The sequence below is a fragment of the Macaca mulatta genome, chromosome 1, assembly GCF_049350105.2.
Source record: "Macaca mulatta isolate MMU2019108-1 chromosome 1, T2T-MMU8v2.0, whole genome shotgun sequence".
In the NCBI taxonomy this organism is placed as follows: domain Eukaryota; kingdom Metazoa; phylum Chordata; class Mammalia; order Primates; family Cercopithecidae; genus Macaca; species Macaca mulatta.
The window spans coordinates 112,564,681-112,580,196 of record NC_133406.1 but is presented as its reverse complement, the minus strand read 5'-3'; the positions used below and the strand labels follow the sequence as shown (position 1 = coordinate 112,580,196).

General features: G+C 49.3%; 1 protein-coding gene across 10 annotated transcripts in view; it reads left to right on the top strand.

Moving 5' to 3' along the window:
- IL6R (interleukin 6 receptor) overlaps positions 1-15,516 on the top strand; it is a 62,719-nt gene that overhangs the window by 26,043 nt on the left and 21,160 nt on the right. For 5 of the 10 annotated variants that reach the window (XM_001114404.5, XM_077945917.1, XM_077945919.1 and 2 more), the window contains exons 4-6: positions 2,048-2,229; positions 2,518-2,684; positions 3,806-3,947. The exons of 1 other annotated variant lie outside the window; for it this stretch is intronic. In XM_001114404.5, coding sequence (XP_001114404.3) covers positions 2,048-2,229; positions 2,518-2,684; positions 3,806-3,947 — 491 coding nt within the window. Of the gene's footprint in view, positions 1-554; positions 666-2,047; positions 2,258-2,493; positions 2,685-3,805; positions 3,948-12,976; positions 13,025-13,580; positions 13,674-15,516 lie in introns of all 10 variants that reach the window. 4 more of the 10 variants (XR_013397961.1, XM_077945897.1, XM_028828596.2 and 1 more) reach the window with 4 other exon arrangements.

The following is a 15,516-nucleotide window of genomic DNA, read 5'->3' as shown; positions in this document are numbered from 1 at the left end:
CAAGCGATTCTCCAGCCTCAGCCTCCTGAGTAGCTGAGATTACAGGCACACGCCACCACGCCCGGCTAATCTTTGTATTTTTAGTAGAGATGGGGTTTCACCATGTTAGCTGGGCTGGTCTCCTGACCTAGGGTGATCCACCTATCTCGGCCTCCCAAAGTGCTGGGATTACAGGCGTGAGCCACCGCGCCCGGCTTGACTGGAATACTTTCCATGTTGACAGCAGGAGTGGGAGAGAGTGCGGTGTCCGTGTTGCAGTGCTTGTCCTCCTCCTGAGCAGCCTCGAGCCTTTGCTTCCATCTGCTTTGAAAAGTCAGCATGGCCACTGGGCACCTTTGAAGTGAGGAAAGAGCAGGGGAAGTAGCTGCGAGAGCCTCAGGGGCCCCAGCCCCCACTGAGGCCCCACCCGGACCTCAGGCCACTGCAGGGCCTGGAAGAGACAGGCCCCTGGAAAGGGATTACTGGGAGCTCTGCTTTTTCTCTGCTTTTTTCTCTTGTGTGTCTGCTTTCATACCCTGGCCCAGTTGCAGCACCATTCACTCCTTCTTCCACAGGCATGGGCGAATTCAGCCTCTGCCTTGGACCAGGCGTGATGCTGGGGCAGTGGGAGAGACGCAGGCCAACAAGACTGAGCCCCGGCCCTCTGACCCCGCCTGGGCACACACGTAAAGCAGTCGGTGACCCTGCCTTTGTGGCTGGGTGGTGTTGGGGGGAGGAGAAAGGGGGCTTTAACTCATCCTGGAAAGGTTGGGTTTGTCCCATGTGCTGGACTCAGCAGGAGCCCAGGGTTCGAACCCAAGTCAGAGATGGCAGACTCATCACCCCAGCCAGAGGGTGAGTGGCTGACGTGGCCTCATATCCCCACATGTGTCATAAAAGGGTGAAACCTTAGGTTTCCAGGCCAGGTGGGATGGTGACTGACTCACCTCGAACGTCTTCAGTCACCCAGAATTCTTTTCTGGACTCACCTGCCAGAACCCCTCTAGCACTTTTTGAGTCTCTGGAGTGGCGTTTCTGCTGGGTGTCTGTCTAGTCATCTGAGGACAGGTCTTTTTTGTTAGTGCCTTAAAGCCAGGGTGGGGCCTCTCGATTCATTTCTACATCCCCTACAGTGCCAAGAGCACAGACCCAGCGGGAGACCAGAGCTGGCCAGCCCACCAAGGCCTGAGTGATTGGCTGAGCCCTCCAGCCTAGCTCCCCTCACCCTTCGTGCCAGGCGCTAGGCTACATGTTTATATATATTTATAAATCCAGCTAGTTTCCTCATCTGTAGATTTTACATTTATTGCTCTTTTTTTTTTTTTTTTTTTTTGAGATGGAGTCTCACTCTGTCGCCCAGGCTGGAGTGCAGTGGCGCGATCTCTGCTCACTGCAACCTCTGCCTCCTGGGTTCATGTGATTCTTCTACCTCAGCCTCCCGAGTAACTGGGACAGGCATGTGCCACCACGCCAGGCTAATTTTTTTTTTTTTTTTTTTTTTAGTAGAGACAGGGTTTCACCGTATTGGCCAGGTTGGTCTCGAACTCCTGACCTCATGATCTGCTCTCCTTGCCCTCCCAAAGTGCTGGAATTACAGGCATGAGCCACCACGCCCAGCCCTTATTTTTCAGTCTTAACAGAACCAGCCAGGCATGATGGCTTACGTGGTGCAACATGTTGCCAACAGCCTGGGCAACATGGTGAAACCCCATCTCTATTAAAAACACAAAAATTAGCCGGGCACACTCGGTAGGCTGAGGCAGGAGAATCTCTTGAACCTGGAGGCAGAGGTTGCAGTGAGCCAAGATTGCACCACTGTACACCAGCCTGGGCGACACAGTGAGACTCCATCTCAAAAAAAAATAATAATAATAATCTTAACAGAACCCCTACGAGATAGGTAGTATTAATATTCCTGTTTGTAAATGAGAAAAGAAGACTTAGAGATACAGGGCTCATGAGTCTGGAGCTGGGATTCAAACCCCGGGATTCCATTTCCCCCTTCTCTCCGCTCTTGAGTCTATGCGAAACTGACAGGCGAGCCCTGCCCTTGTTTTGTGTCTAACAGTCAGAACAGTCCGGCCGAAGACTTCCAGGAGCCGTGCCAGTATTCCCAGGAGTCCCAGAAGTTCTCCTGCCAGTTGGCAGTCCCGGAGGGAGACAGCTCTTTCTACATAGTGTCCATGTGCGTCGCCAGTAGTGTCGGGAGCAAGCTCAGCAAAACTCAGACCTTTCAGGGTTGTGGAATCTGTACGTAAGCTCTTCCCTCTCTCCAGCAGTTTCCTTCATTTTTGATTTAATCCTTCTTATCGACTTCTCAGAGGGGCAGGGAAGGGGTGGTTGAGGGATTTGGTGAGTTGGTGGCTTTTGGGCGTTGCTTGCGGGGAGGTGTGGCAATGATGAAGCAGGCCCTTGTGGAGCTGTGCCTGGGGAGTGAACGGGGCTGGGTGGGGCCCTGCCTGCTGGGAACTCAGCCTACATGAGCTTCTCTACACTATATTTGCTGCTGCATAGGAGCCATGCTCCCTTTTCCCACAGTGCAGCCTGATCCGCCTGCCAACATCACAGTCACTGCCGTGGCCAGAAACCCCCGCTGGCTCAGTGTCACCTGGCAAGACCCCCACTCCTGGAACTCATCTTTCTACAGACTACGGTTTGAGCTCAGATATCGAGCTGAACGGTCAAAGACATTCACAACATGGATGGTAAATTTATGTTTTACTTCTGGTCAGAGAGGTGCCCCCAGATGCTTAGGCATAGTAGAAAGGATACTAGAGGCCAGGCATGGTGGCTCACGCCTGTAATCCCAGCACTTTGGGAGGCCAAGGTGGGCGGATCATGTGAGGTCAGGAGTTGGAGACCAGCCTGGCCAACATGGTGAAATGCCATCTCTACTAAAATTACGAAAAATAGCCAGGCGTGGTGGTGCACGCCTGTAATCCTACCCACTCGGGGGCTGAGACAGGAGAATCCCTTGAACCCGGGAGGTGGAGGTTGCGGTGAGTGGAGATCACACCACTGCACTCCAGCCTGGGTGACAGAGTGAGACTCCATCTCTTTTTTTTTTTTTTTTTTTTTTTTTGAGACGGAGTCTCACGCTGTTGCCCAGGCTGGAGTGCAGTGGCGCGATCTCGGCTCACTGCAAGCTCCGCCTCCTGGGTTCACACCATTCTCCTGCCTCAGCCTCCTGAGTAGCTAGGACTACAGGCGCCCGCCACCGCGCCCGGCTAATTTTTTGTATTTTTAGTAGAGACGGGGTTTCACTGTGGTCTCGATCTCCTGACCTTGTGATCCGCCCGCCTCGGCCTCCCAAAGTGCTGGGACTACAGGCTTGAGCCACTGCGCCCGGCCTGAGACTCCATCTCAAAAAGAGAGAAAGAAAGAAAGAAAGAGTACTAAAAAGAAAACCATAGGCTCTAGGTCCTGCTTCAAAATTGGCTACCTTCGTTGCTTTGGATAAATGTTTTAAGCTTTCTGAGCCTTGGTGATATATCACTTATTAAATGAGAAGGATAATGCTAGGCCAGTCTCCTCTTCCCAGGCTTGCCTGTGAGGAGAGCAATGTGGGAAGGGATTTGGGCTATAAACATGTCAAGCATTGTGGCTTGCAGGATTCTGTAGTGCATGGGTGGGGCAGGGACTTTCTGATTCAGCTCCCGTGGGCCCTGAGGGCAACCCCTCACTAGTGGAGCCTCCGGGGTGGTGGGAGCCTCTAGAGGCCTCTGCCAGCTGAAGCACAGGGCTGGTCAAGGCACCAACCCACTGGGGAGATGCCTGCCCAGCACCACCCTGGACCCCTCCCCAGTCACTGTGCCCCCGCCCTCAGGTCAAGGACCTCCAGCATCACTGTGTCATCCACGACGCCTGGAGCGGCCTGAGGCACGTGGTGCAGCTTCGTGCCCAGGAGGAGTTCGGGCAAGGCGAGTGGAGCGAGTGGAGCCCGGAGGCCATGGGCACACCTTGGACAGGTACTGGGGTGGGCACTGAGGAAGGAAGGGATGTTTCAACTGTCATTGCATCAGATATCCATTGCTATGTGACAAGTCGCCTCAAAACTAGTGGCTTAGGCCAGGTGCGGTGGCTCACACTGGTAATCCCAGCATTTTGGGAGGGAGGCTGAGGCGGGTGGATTGCCTGAGGTCAGGATTTCGAGACCAGCCTGGCCAATGTGGTGAAACCCCCGTCTCTACTAAAAGTACAAAAAATTAGCTGGACATGGTGGCGGTTGCCTATAATCCCAGCTACTCAGGAGGCTAAGGCAGGAGAATCTCTTGAACCCGGGAGGCAGAGGTTGCAGTGAGCCGAAATCACACCATTGCACTCCAGCCTGGACGACAGGAACGAAACTCTGTCTCAAAAGAAATAAACAGCTAGCAGCTTAAAACGGCAATCATTTATCTGCTTGAGATTCCAAAAATACAGTCAGTTAGGCAGCTTTTCTGCTGGTCTTGCCTGAATCAGGAATGCAGCTGCCATCAGATTGGGATGGTCTGAGGTGGCCTTGGTCACATGTCTGACGATGGTGCTGGCTGGTGGCCGGGGCCCTTGGTTCTCCCTGTGGCTTCTCATCCTCAGCTGCCAGCCCAGACTCAGGGCAGGCGGGTGGGGATCCCGCCACTGCTGGAGGGATGCGAAGTTAGCCGTATTTAATCTAGGGCAGTCACTCATGCTTTTTATTTTTTTCAAATGTTAAAGGTAATAATAATTGCCATTTGAGGACTGTTGAAATTAGCATGTTTGTTGTAGAACATGAAAAATTCCAGAAAAATATGAAGAATAATTATCACCAGTAGTTTTACTCCCTAGAGAAAACCAGTGAGATCATGTTAGTATGCTGCTTTCCTTTTTCTAGGTACATGTATGTGTGTGTGTATTTATATGTATAAACGTGATATTCCCCATGTTGTCAGTTACTTTTGGAAACTTAGTAACTCCATCATCAGTATATATTTTTAAAAACCCCATGGAAATTTTTTTAAACTTAAATTTTTTTTTTTTTTTTGGAGACAGGGTTTCTCCTTGTTACCCAGGATGGAGTACAGCAGTGTAATCGCAGGTCACTGCAACCTCTGCCTCCTGAGTTCAAGCAATCCTCCTGCCTCAGTCTCCTAAGTAGCTGGGACCACAGGCATGTGCCACCACGCCTGGCTAATTTTAAAAAATTTTTTTGTAGAGACAGAGTTTCACCATGTTGCCCAGGCTGGTCTTGAACTCTTGGCCTCAAGCAATCCACCAGCCTCAGACTCCCAAAGTGCTGGGATTACTGGTGTGAGCCACCGCACCTGGCTAAACTTAAAAAAAAAAAAATTTTTTTTTTTTTTTTTGAGACGGAGTCTCGCTCTGTCACCCAGGCTGGAGTGCAGTGACGTGATCTCGGCTCACTGCAAACTCTGCCTCCCGGGTTCACACCATTCTCCTGCCTCAGCCTCCCGAGTAACTGGGACTATAAGCGCACGCTACCACGCCCAGCTAATTTTTGTATTTTTTAGTAGAGATGGGGTTTCACTATTTTGGCCAGGCTGCTCTTGAACTCCTGACCTCGTGATCCACCCGTCTCAGCCTCCTAAAGTGCTGGGATTACAGGTGTGAGCCACCGCGCCTGGCCTAAACTTTTAAAATTGTAATCAAATTAATACATGCACGTGGCAAAGAAGTAATAAACAGCTTATAACACTGAGCAGTGGTCCCTTGTCCCATGCCTTCCATTTCTAGTCCTGCTTTCTAAGGAAGTTGCTTGACTCTTTCTGTTTCTAGTTCCTCTGTTGGTGCCCTCTTTAACTCTAAACAACAAGCTTATATGGCTTTTTTTTCTTTTCCCGATAAAACCACTTGAGACATTATCTATCAACACCCTGCTATGAAAGGTTAGGATTAAGCAGACCTAGAATGCAGGAATCTCCCTGACCACAACCCAGACAGTGGTCAGCCAGCCTCTGCTTGAATGCTTCCAGAGCCAGAGAGCTTACTACCTCTTGTAGCAATCTGTTTTATTTTTCCCAGTGTTTTTGTTGTAGAATGGCCTCCTGGCTCACTTTGGGGTCAAATGTTTCTAGCCCTGTGGCATAGTTGAATCAAATTAATCATTCTTAAATAACTCGCGGTTAGGAAAAAAAAAAAAAGAATAAGATACCCATGTATTTGAGTAAGTATGGATAAAAAGGAAAAGGCAGAATTGACATCAGTCCCATCCCTACCCCTGCCACTTTCTCCCAGCCCTGGCCCCAGGGAGAGAAGGCTTTCATCTGTCAGCTGCACATTCTTCTGCCAGATTGGATGGTGTGGGGTGATGGCTGTGCCTCCTGGCTGGCTTTGTTCTGTGGGGTCCTTGTCCCTTGTCTTTCCTGTCCTGGGGAGAGCCAGAGGAGTAGGCTGGGGCTTAGGATGTAATCCTAGTTGGATGCAGTAATATCAAGTACAAGCTTCCATCTTTGTTGGCACTTTCCCTGTTCATCAAGAACAGGAGGCAGCTTTCTATTGGGCCCTCTCCTCAAAAGCTTTTTTCCTGCTCAGGCCTGGACAAGGAGTGGGGCCTAACTACTATATCTTAGACCATTTTAATAAATCAGTGCATCCTTCAGGGTAGATCATATTGACCTGTCCATGGTTTTCTTTGATTTGTGTATACTTTGAGCCAAATACACTGACTTATCTGAATGCTGAGCATCAGTATGGCTTTGGGGGCCTTTTTAAGGTGGGGGGCGGAAATCAGCTCTAACATCATGCAGAGGAATAGGAATTCCAGATATAGGCTGACCCCTATTTTACCTTTTATTCCAGCCGCTTAGTTTAGATAGTCATAAGCAGCTTGAAGCAATCTCATTTTGTTAGAAAGTTTCCTCGTCTAAAAATTTTCAAATTGTAAAATATATATAATATAATATTTACCATTTATATTATTATTATTATTTTTTGAGATGGAGTCTTGCTCTGTCACCCAGGCTAGAGTGCAGTGGCGTGATCTCAGCTCAATGCAACCTCCACCTCCCGGGTTCAAGCAATTCTCCTATCCCAGCGTCCTGAGTAGCTGGGACTACAGGCACCTGCCACCGTGCCTGGCTAATTTTTGTATTTTTAGTGGAGATGAGGTTTCACCATATTGGTCAGGCTGGTCTTGAACCCCTGACCTCAGGTGATTCACCAACCTCAGCCTCCCAAAGTGCTGAGATTACAGCATGAGCCACCGCGCCCTGCCCATTTATATTATTTTTAAGTGTACAGCTCTGTGGCATTAAGTATCGTTGTGCAACCATCACCACTTTACTTCTCCAGGACTTTTTTCATCTTGTAAAATTGAAACTCAGAATCTGTTAAACAGTAACTCTCCTTTCACCCACTCCTTCCCCCAGCTCATGGCAACCACCATTCTACTTGCTTTCTCTGTGAGTTTGACTACTCTAGGTACTTCATTTGCTTGACTGTTTGCTTGCTTGCATGCCTGCCTGCCTACCTGCCTTTGTCTCTTTCTCTCTCTCTCTCTCTTTTTTTTTTTTTTTTTTTTTCTTTTTGAGACTGAGTCTCACTCTGTCGCCCACCCAGGCTGGAGTGCACTGTCGTGATCTTGGCTCACTGCAACCTCTGCCTCCCGGGTTCAAGCAATTCTCCAGCCTCAGACTCCTGAGTAGCTGGGATTACAAGCATCTGCCACTACGCCTGGCTAATTTTTTTATTTTTAGTAGAGATGGGGTTTCACCATGTTGGCCAGGCCGGTCTTGAATTCCTGACCTCAAGTGATTCGTCAAAGTGCTGAGATTACAAGCGTGAGCCACTGCGCCTGGCCCTCTCCCTCTCTCTTTTTCTTTCTTTTTTCTTTTCTTTTCTTTTTTTTTTTTTGAGATAGGTTCTCCCTCTACCACCCAGGCTGGGGTGCAGTGGCGTGCGATCATGCTCACTGCAGCCTTGACCTCCTGGGCTCAAGAAATCCTCCCACCTCAGTCTCCCAAATAGCTGGGACTACAGGTATGCACCACCATGCCTGGCTAATTTTTGTATTTTTTATAGAGACAAGGTTTCACCATGTTGCCCAGGCTGCACTCCAGGTACTTCAAATAAGTGGAATCAGAGAGTATTTGTCTTTTGGTTACTGACTTACTTCACTTAGCATAGTATCTTCAAGATTTATTCATGTTATAACATGTGTCAGACTTTCCTCCCTTTTTAAGGCTGAATACTATTCCATTGTGTAGAGACACCATACTTTGTTGATTCATTCGTTCGTCAGGGGACACTGGGTTTGCTTCCCCATTTTGGTTGTTGTGCATAATGCTGCTATAAATGTGGCTGTGAAGTATCTGTTTAGATTCCTGCTTTCAGTTCTTTTGTGTGTATATACTCAGAAGTATATTTGTGGTATCATATGGTAATTCTAATTTTAAATTTTCATGGAAATGCCATGCCGTTTTCCACAGTGGCTGCACCATTTTACACTTACACCAGAGTGTATATGGATTCCAATTTCTCCACATCCTTGCCAACACTTGTTATTTTTCATTTTGCTGCAGTAGTCCTCCTTGTGGATGTGAAGTGTTATCTCATTGTGGTTTTGATTTGCATTTCCCTAATGATTAATGTCTTTTTTGAGACAGAGTCTCACTCTGTCACCCAGTCTGGAGTGCAGTGGGGTGATCTTGGCTCACTGCAACCTCCACCTCCTGGGTTCAAGTGATTTTCGTGCCTCAGCTTCCCAAGTAGTTGGGATTGGCGTGCACCACCACACCCAGCTAAATTTTGTATTTTTAGCAGAGATGGGGTTTTGCCGTGTTGGCGAGGCTGCTCTCAACTCCTGACCTCAAGTGAGCCATCCGTCTAGGCCTCTCAAAGTACTGGTATTACAGGCGTGAGCCACCACACCCAGGCTGAGCATCTTTTCATGTGCTTCTTGGCCATTCATGTATCTTTGGAGAAATATCTATTTAAATAGAAAGTTCTTTCTTATGTGAACCTAACTCTGGCCTCACTGGCCCTTGCTCTGTCCTCAGGGATAACCGATGACAAATTTCCTAGTCTGCTCTCTCTGAATTCTTTTGGAGTTCCCAGACTTGCATCTGCTTGGGCTCCTCTTCCCAGGCTGTTATATGGGATGGTCTGTGAATTCTTTACCTGTCTGGCTCCCTTCCTCTGAATCTGGTCTCATTTGTGGATGTCCCTCTTTAAGTTGCTGACACCCTCCCTCTCTTGGAAGATGGTGTGGTGGGGGCTGTCTGGCCAGCACTGGGTATGGCCTTCACTTTCCAGCCTCGGGTGGACATACTTCTGAGGCATGCACACAGCTTCTGTGGGAGCTCAGACAGAACAGTTGGTTTCTTCTCACATAAGGAGCGGAAGAATTTGAGCCCTCCACCCTATACATATGTGGTTTGAGGCAGGGGAAGTCTTCAAAACCCAGTGGTGAATATATCCAAGAAAGAAACCTGCTGCTCCCCTCTCTGCTGAGGGCGAACAAGAGGAACTTGGATGATTCTGATGCAAGAGGGGGATTCAGGTTGGAAACTGGCAGACAGTTCTGAAAAATAAGAGGAAGGTTAGAACACTAGGTGAGGTGTTTGTTATGGACCACAGTTATTAGGCTGTTAGGGATGCGTCAGTGTACTAGACACTGTATCACCGTGTGGGGTGAGCTTACCCACCCCAAGGACCTTCAGCTCTCAAGGCCCAGACAGACAGGATGCACCTGCCTCCCAGCCTAGGTGTGGGAGTGGTGGCCTTTGGGAGACACAGAGGTCCTGGGAAGCACCTGGGAGTCAGGTTGTATGACCTTGGTAAAGTTAGTTCAGCTCTCAGAGCCTCAGTCTTGTCATCTGTAAAGTAGGGATGATAGCACCAATCTTGTTCCTTTCAGAGAGTTTTTGTGAGTCTGATGAAAAAATATTCTTTAGAAATGCTAAAGCATACTGCACATGTAAGGGGATCAGCAATTACAGGACAGTGCTGCTGCTTGGGAGGAGGAGAGTGGGACCAGAGGCATCCCAGAATCAGTATCCTGGAGGCCATCCTGAACTCACTGCGTTAGAGTCTGGAGGAGGAAATGGAGTGGGCGGTTTGAGAAAACTTTCCTGGTGGTTTTAGTATGTGCTTGAGGGGGCTGGAGGAGGGCGCATGCCCCACCGTAGTATATCTAATATGTAATAGATGGTGCTTACAGCACGATAAGGCTGTAAGCAGACTGTTCTGTTGGGGCGGTTTAGAGATAGCAGGAAAAGCTTCATGGAGGAGGTGACAATTGAATTGTGTCTTAAAGGATGTGTAGGAGGGTCCCAGATAGAAAATGGGGATTGTAGGCAGAGGGAACAGCAGGTACAAAGGCACGGAACTGTGAGCAAGGGGAGGGTGGCAGGGAGCTGCTTGGTGAGGCTGACACATGTGTGGGTGGGTGGTCTGAGTGGGACAGGTGGAGGCCGGCCTTGGTGGGCCCCTGTAGGAGTGGAAGTGGAATGCCATAGAGGGGGGCTCTGGAGCCTGGACTTCAGCAGGTGCTGAAGGTACCCTTGAGGCTGGGGCTTGGCCCCAGCACAGACTGTAGCCCAGGACAGCCTTTTGCATGAAGTTGGGGGTCCCAGAGTCACTCTGTCATAGCCCTGCTTTGGCCAGCAAGGCCAGGTCACGTCTGTCAGCACCTGCAGCGGCGGCTTATGGAAATTGTGCAGGCTGGTACCCGTGGACAGGGCGCATGGTTGGCGGCTTTCTCTCAAGCGGGAGTTCTGAATTTATCCTCCCCTGATGGGAGTTCTGCCTGTCACATCAACACTGAGTCTGGGGGAACCACAAAATCATATTCTTCTTTTTTTTTTTTCTTTTCTTTTCTTTTTTTTTTTTTTTTAAGAGATGGGGTCTCACTCTGTTGCCCAAGCCGGAGTGCAGTGGCGTAATCATAGCTCACTCCAGCCTTGAACTCCTGCCTCAGCCTCTGAGTAGCTAGCACTATAGGCGTGCATCACGATGCCCGGCTAATTTTTTAAAAAATATTTTACAGAGATGAGGTCACCCTATGTTGCACAGGCCTTGAGTGATCCTCCTGCCTCGGCCTCCCAAAGCTCTGGGATTTATAGCCATGAGCCACTGAGCCAGGCTGGAGCCCCTTTTCAAAGAGGGCATGGGGCAAAATGCCTGGGAAAAGCCCATTAGGCACAAGGGGATTATTCCTTGCTCCTCACACATCCCTTTAACTCCCTCCTTTATTCCCCAAGAATGGGAATCACACCTGTTGGAGGAGGTACTGCCAAAGGTTTGCATTTGCACATGAGGGGGTGCCCTGAAGCCAAGACTGAGCAGTCGGTCCCTCCAGCTATATATTATCTTCTCAAACTCTTTGGCGGTCCATTCTGGAGGAGTTTGTTTTGTTCCTCTCTGCAGCACTCCCAAGTGGGACATTCTGGGGTTACAGAGCCTTGGTTACACATTTCTGGAGAGATTTTGCCCTGTTCACTTCTCCATGTGGCATCCCCGAATTCCCTCTCGGCCCTGTTTTCTGCAGCTTTCTGGAACATTCCACTGGGGGCCCCGCCACTTCTACTGCATCACCTGCCACTTTGTGCAGAGCACTGACTCTGGAGTCAGGTAGCATTCGGTGTAGTTGCTGCCCTTGCCCTTGACCAGCACGACCCTGGGGAAGTACCTCACTGAGACTCAGTTAGCTTATTTGTCAAGTGGGAATAGTAATGCCTGCCTCAAAAAACCCGAACCCCAGCCTTGCTGGGTTGTGAGTCTTCAATGAGGTGAGAAGCAATTAGCACAGAGCCTGGCACATGACAAGGGTGCAATAAATGCCAGCAGGACTGCCTTTCACCCATGTCTCCTGCCAAGCCTGTCTCTCGAGCTCTGGATTCATGTCTTCAACTCGGCCCAGACTTCTGGCCAGATCCTCCCTCCTGTGCCAGGTGCTCAGCATGACCCAAACCAAACATATCACACCCCCTCACAGACCTTCCTGTCCTGCTTGTCCAGGGGACAGACACGCCACCCACCCAGCCACCCAGCCAGGAGCTTGCACATCACGCCAAACGTCTCTGCCTTGGTTTGGATTCTCACCACATCTCAGTAGTATCTAGCAGTCAGCCGTCCTGGTGCACTCCACTCTTCCTGCCTCTCTCCACGACCCCTCCTCCCGCATCCTCCCCTTGCCTACCCACCTGACATCCCTGTGCACAACTGGGCAATTCCTAAACATTGGGATTTTACGGGTCTATAAAATTTCAAAAACAATTCTGGGGACCAATTAAGGTTGCCAGCTTTTTTTTTTTTTTTTAGAGACAGAGTCTCGCTCTGTCGCCCAGGCTGGAGTGCAGTGGCGCCATCTCTGCTCACTGCAAGCTCCGCCGCCTCCTGGGTTCACGCCATTCTCCTGCCTCAGGCTCCCTAGAAGCTGGGACTACAGGCACCCGCCACCATGCCCGGCTAATTTTTTTGTGTTTTTAGTAGAGATGGGGTTTCGCCGTGTTCGCCAGGATGGTCTCCATCTCCTGACCTCGTGATCCGCCCGCCTCGGCCTCCCAAAGTGCTGGGATTACAGGTGTGAGCCACTGCGCCTGGCCAACCATCACCATAATTTCTTAAAAGAAAAGATGCTTGGTTGGGCATGGTGGCTCAGGCCTATAATCCCAGCACTTTAGGACGCTGAGGGGGGAGGATTGCCTGAGCCCAGGAGATAGAGACCAGCCAGCTACCATAAGGAGACCCTGTCTTTACAAAAAAAAAAAAAAAAAAGTTTAAAAAAAATTAGTCGAGCATAGCAGTGCATACCTGTAGTCCTAGCTAAGTGGGAGGCTGAGGTGGGAGGATCACCTGAGCCCAGCAGTTGGAGGCTGCAATGACCTATGATTGCACCACTGCACTCCAGCCTGGGCAACAGAGCCAGACCCTGTCTTAATAACAAAAAACGACCTTGCTTTAACGGCTCCCACACACCCGTCCCCCCAAATGAGAAAGGGTGAAACCTGAGAACAAGGGGCGCTTTTGGCACCAGACACCGTGGAGATGTACACACAGCCTTGTCTGAAGCCACTAGGCTTCTCTCTGCAGACCATTCCGAGTGGCGTTTGGGACCCAGCTGGAGGTGAGTCATTTCTCCTTGGGAGGCTCCTCAGTGAGGTTTATGTATTTGTTTCTGTATGAATAGAGGAGCAGTGATGAGCTGTCTGTTGGGTGGTTGAAAGGCTGTGAGGAAAAGTGTGAAGTAGGGTCTGCTGGCTCAGCATGGAGGAGCTGCCTGGCGCTGCTGAGCCTGTGGGTCCCACGGTCTCTCCTCCCCTCTTCCTGTGGCTTTGTGGTTCATTCCCACTTTAACCCCAGCAACCTGAGCCTCCAGAGGTTACTGGGCATTCATTCTCTGGGCCACAGGTGGTGTTGGGGGTCAGGACTGTGGGTAGAAACTTTCTTCCTGAAGCATCTGTCTTGAGTATAGTATGGGGAGCCTTTAAAAAACCCTAATGACTGAGTCTCATTTCCATGGTTCTGCGGCGACAAGCAAGGTGGAGCCTACAAGGCTCCAGATGAAACTGACTCTGGCTGGGTTTGGCAAACTGCTGGGCCGCATGAGCATCCGTGGGAAGCCATATTTTCTATTTAGGGCTGCCCCATCTTCTTGTTTTCTTCTTTTTTTTTTTTTTTAGAGACAAGGTTTGACTATGTTACCCAGGCTGGTCTCAAACTCCTGGCCTCAAGGGATTCTCCCGCCTCAGTCTCCCAAAGTGCTGGGATTACAGGTGTGAGTCCGGCCTGCTCCGTCTTCTTTGTCTTCTGATTTTAGCTTTCATTCTAGCTTCTCCATGCCCTCAGGTCATGCTTTAGATACCCTGGGCTATGAGTGTATGACTGTTCTCTGCTGGGCTGGACTGAGCTGGGAAGAACACAAAGGAATAAGAAACTGGGTCCCGCCCATAAATTCTAGGTTCAATTCTGGTCACACTTGCTGTGCGGCCTTGAACAAGTCGCTTTCCCTCTCTGGGCCTCTGTTTCCCCTCTGTACAATGGGAAGAGTGGATGCATTCTTATACTCCCTCTAGTGCTTCGGGTGTGTGGTTTCCCCCTTACTGGTGACAGCATATTCCAGGAATTCTGGAAACCCTCCCCCATGCAGAAGCAGGGTCACCCTCTCCCCGCCTCCTTGCTAGTCCTTCTTACTCCTGGCCCAGTGAGGCTCATGATTTTTGTATAAACCATTCTGTGGAATTTTAGAATTCTTGATGGAAAAATGATGAGCTGACAAGAGAATATTTTGAAATCCAGAGCATTCCACTCACTGCCTGTTACGGTTAAGGCCCAGGCCCGGGCTTTTGCTTGGATGCTTAGCCTCCTCTTGCCTTGGGGTTTCTGCAGACACACTGTTCCCGTGGAGGGGGAGGGAGCCGTGAGGGTGCCTGGTCCACATCCCTGCTGCTGCAATGTGTACTAAACCCACACAGGCAAATGAATATTTGTTTGTTATATATTTTTTATTGCAAAAAGGTGCATAGAAGGAAATTGAAATAGTGCTTATCTCTGGTGATGTGTATCTTTCCATTTTCTTCCTGTGTGCAAATATATAGTATTATTATATATACTGTAGTACACAATAAATAATCATAAAAATATATTTCTTTAGAAAGTTTGGATCAAAATACGTGGAATTTTTCTTGTCTTGCATTTTTTGTACAGCATTATGTCATGTCTTCAATGTTTTTCTAAAACAGTTTTGGCCGGGCGTGGTGGCACACGGCTGTAGTCCCAGACACTTGGGAAGCTGAGATGGGAGGATCACTGAAGCCCAGAAGTTAAGCTACAGTGAGTGAGCCATCGTCATGCCATTGCACTGCAGCCTGGCGACAGAGGGAGACCCTGTCTCTGAAAATGTATAATAACTGGCCAGGCACGATAGCTCATGCCTGTAATCCGAGCACTTTGGGAGGCAAAGCGGGTAGATCACCTGAGGTCAGGAGTTCGAGACCAGCCTGGTGAATATGGTGAAACCCTGTCTCTACTAAAAATACAAAAATTAGCTGGGTGTAGTGGCGGGCGCCTATAATCCCAAGTACTTGGGAGGCTAAGGCAGAAGAATCACTTGAACCCAGTAGGTGGAGGTTGCAGTGAGCCAAGATCGTGCCACTTCACTCCAGCCTGGGTGAAAGAGTGAAACTCCATCTCAAAATATATATATATATATATAAATAAATTTTAAAGGTTTCTGCATTATGTAGTTATATCATAATTTCTATAACTAGTCCCTTATGGTTGGATATTTGGTTATCTCCAGCATGCTGGGTTTTTTTTTTTTTGAGACAGAGTTTCACTCTTGTTGCCCAGGCTGGAGTGCAATGGCATGATCTCTGCTTACCGCAACCTCTGCCTCCCGGGTTCAAGTGATTCTCCTGCCTCAGCCTCCCGAGTAGCTGGGATTACAGGCATGTGCCAGCATACCCGGCTAATTTTGTATTTTCGGTAGAGATGGAGTTTCTCCATGTTGGTCAGGCTGGTCTGGGACTCCCGACCTCAGATGATCCGCCCAGCTTCCCAAAGTGCTGGGATTACAGATATAAGCCACCGCGCCCAGTCCATGCTATTCTTTTAAAT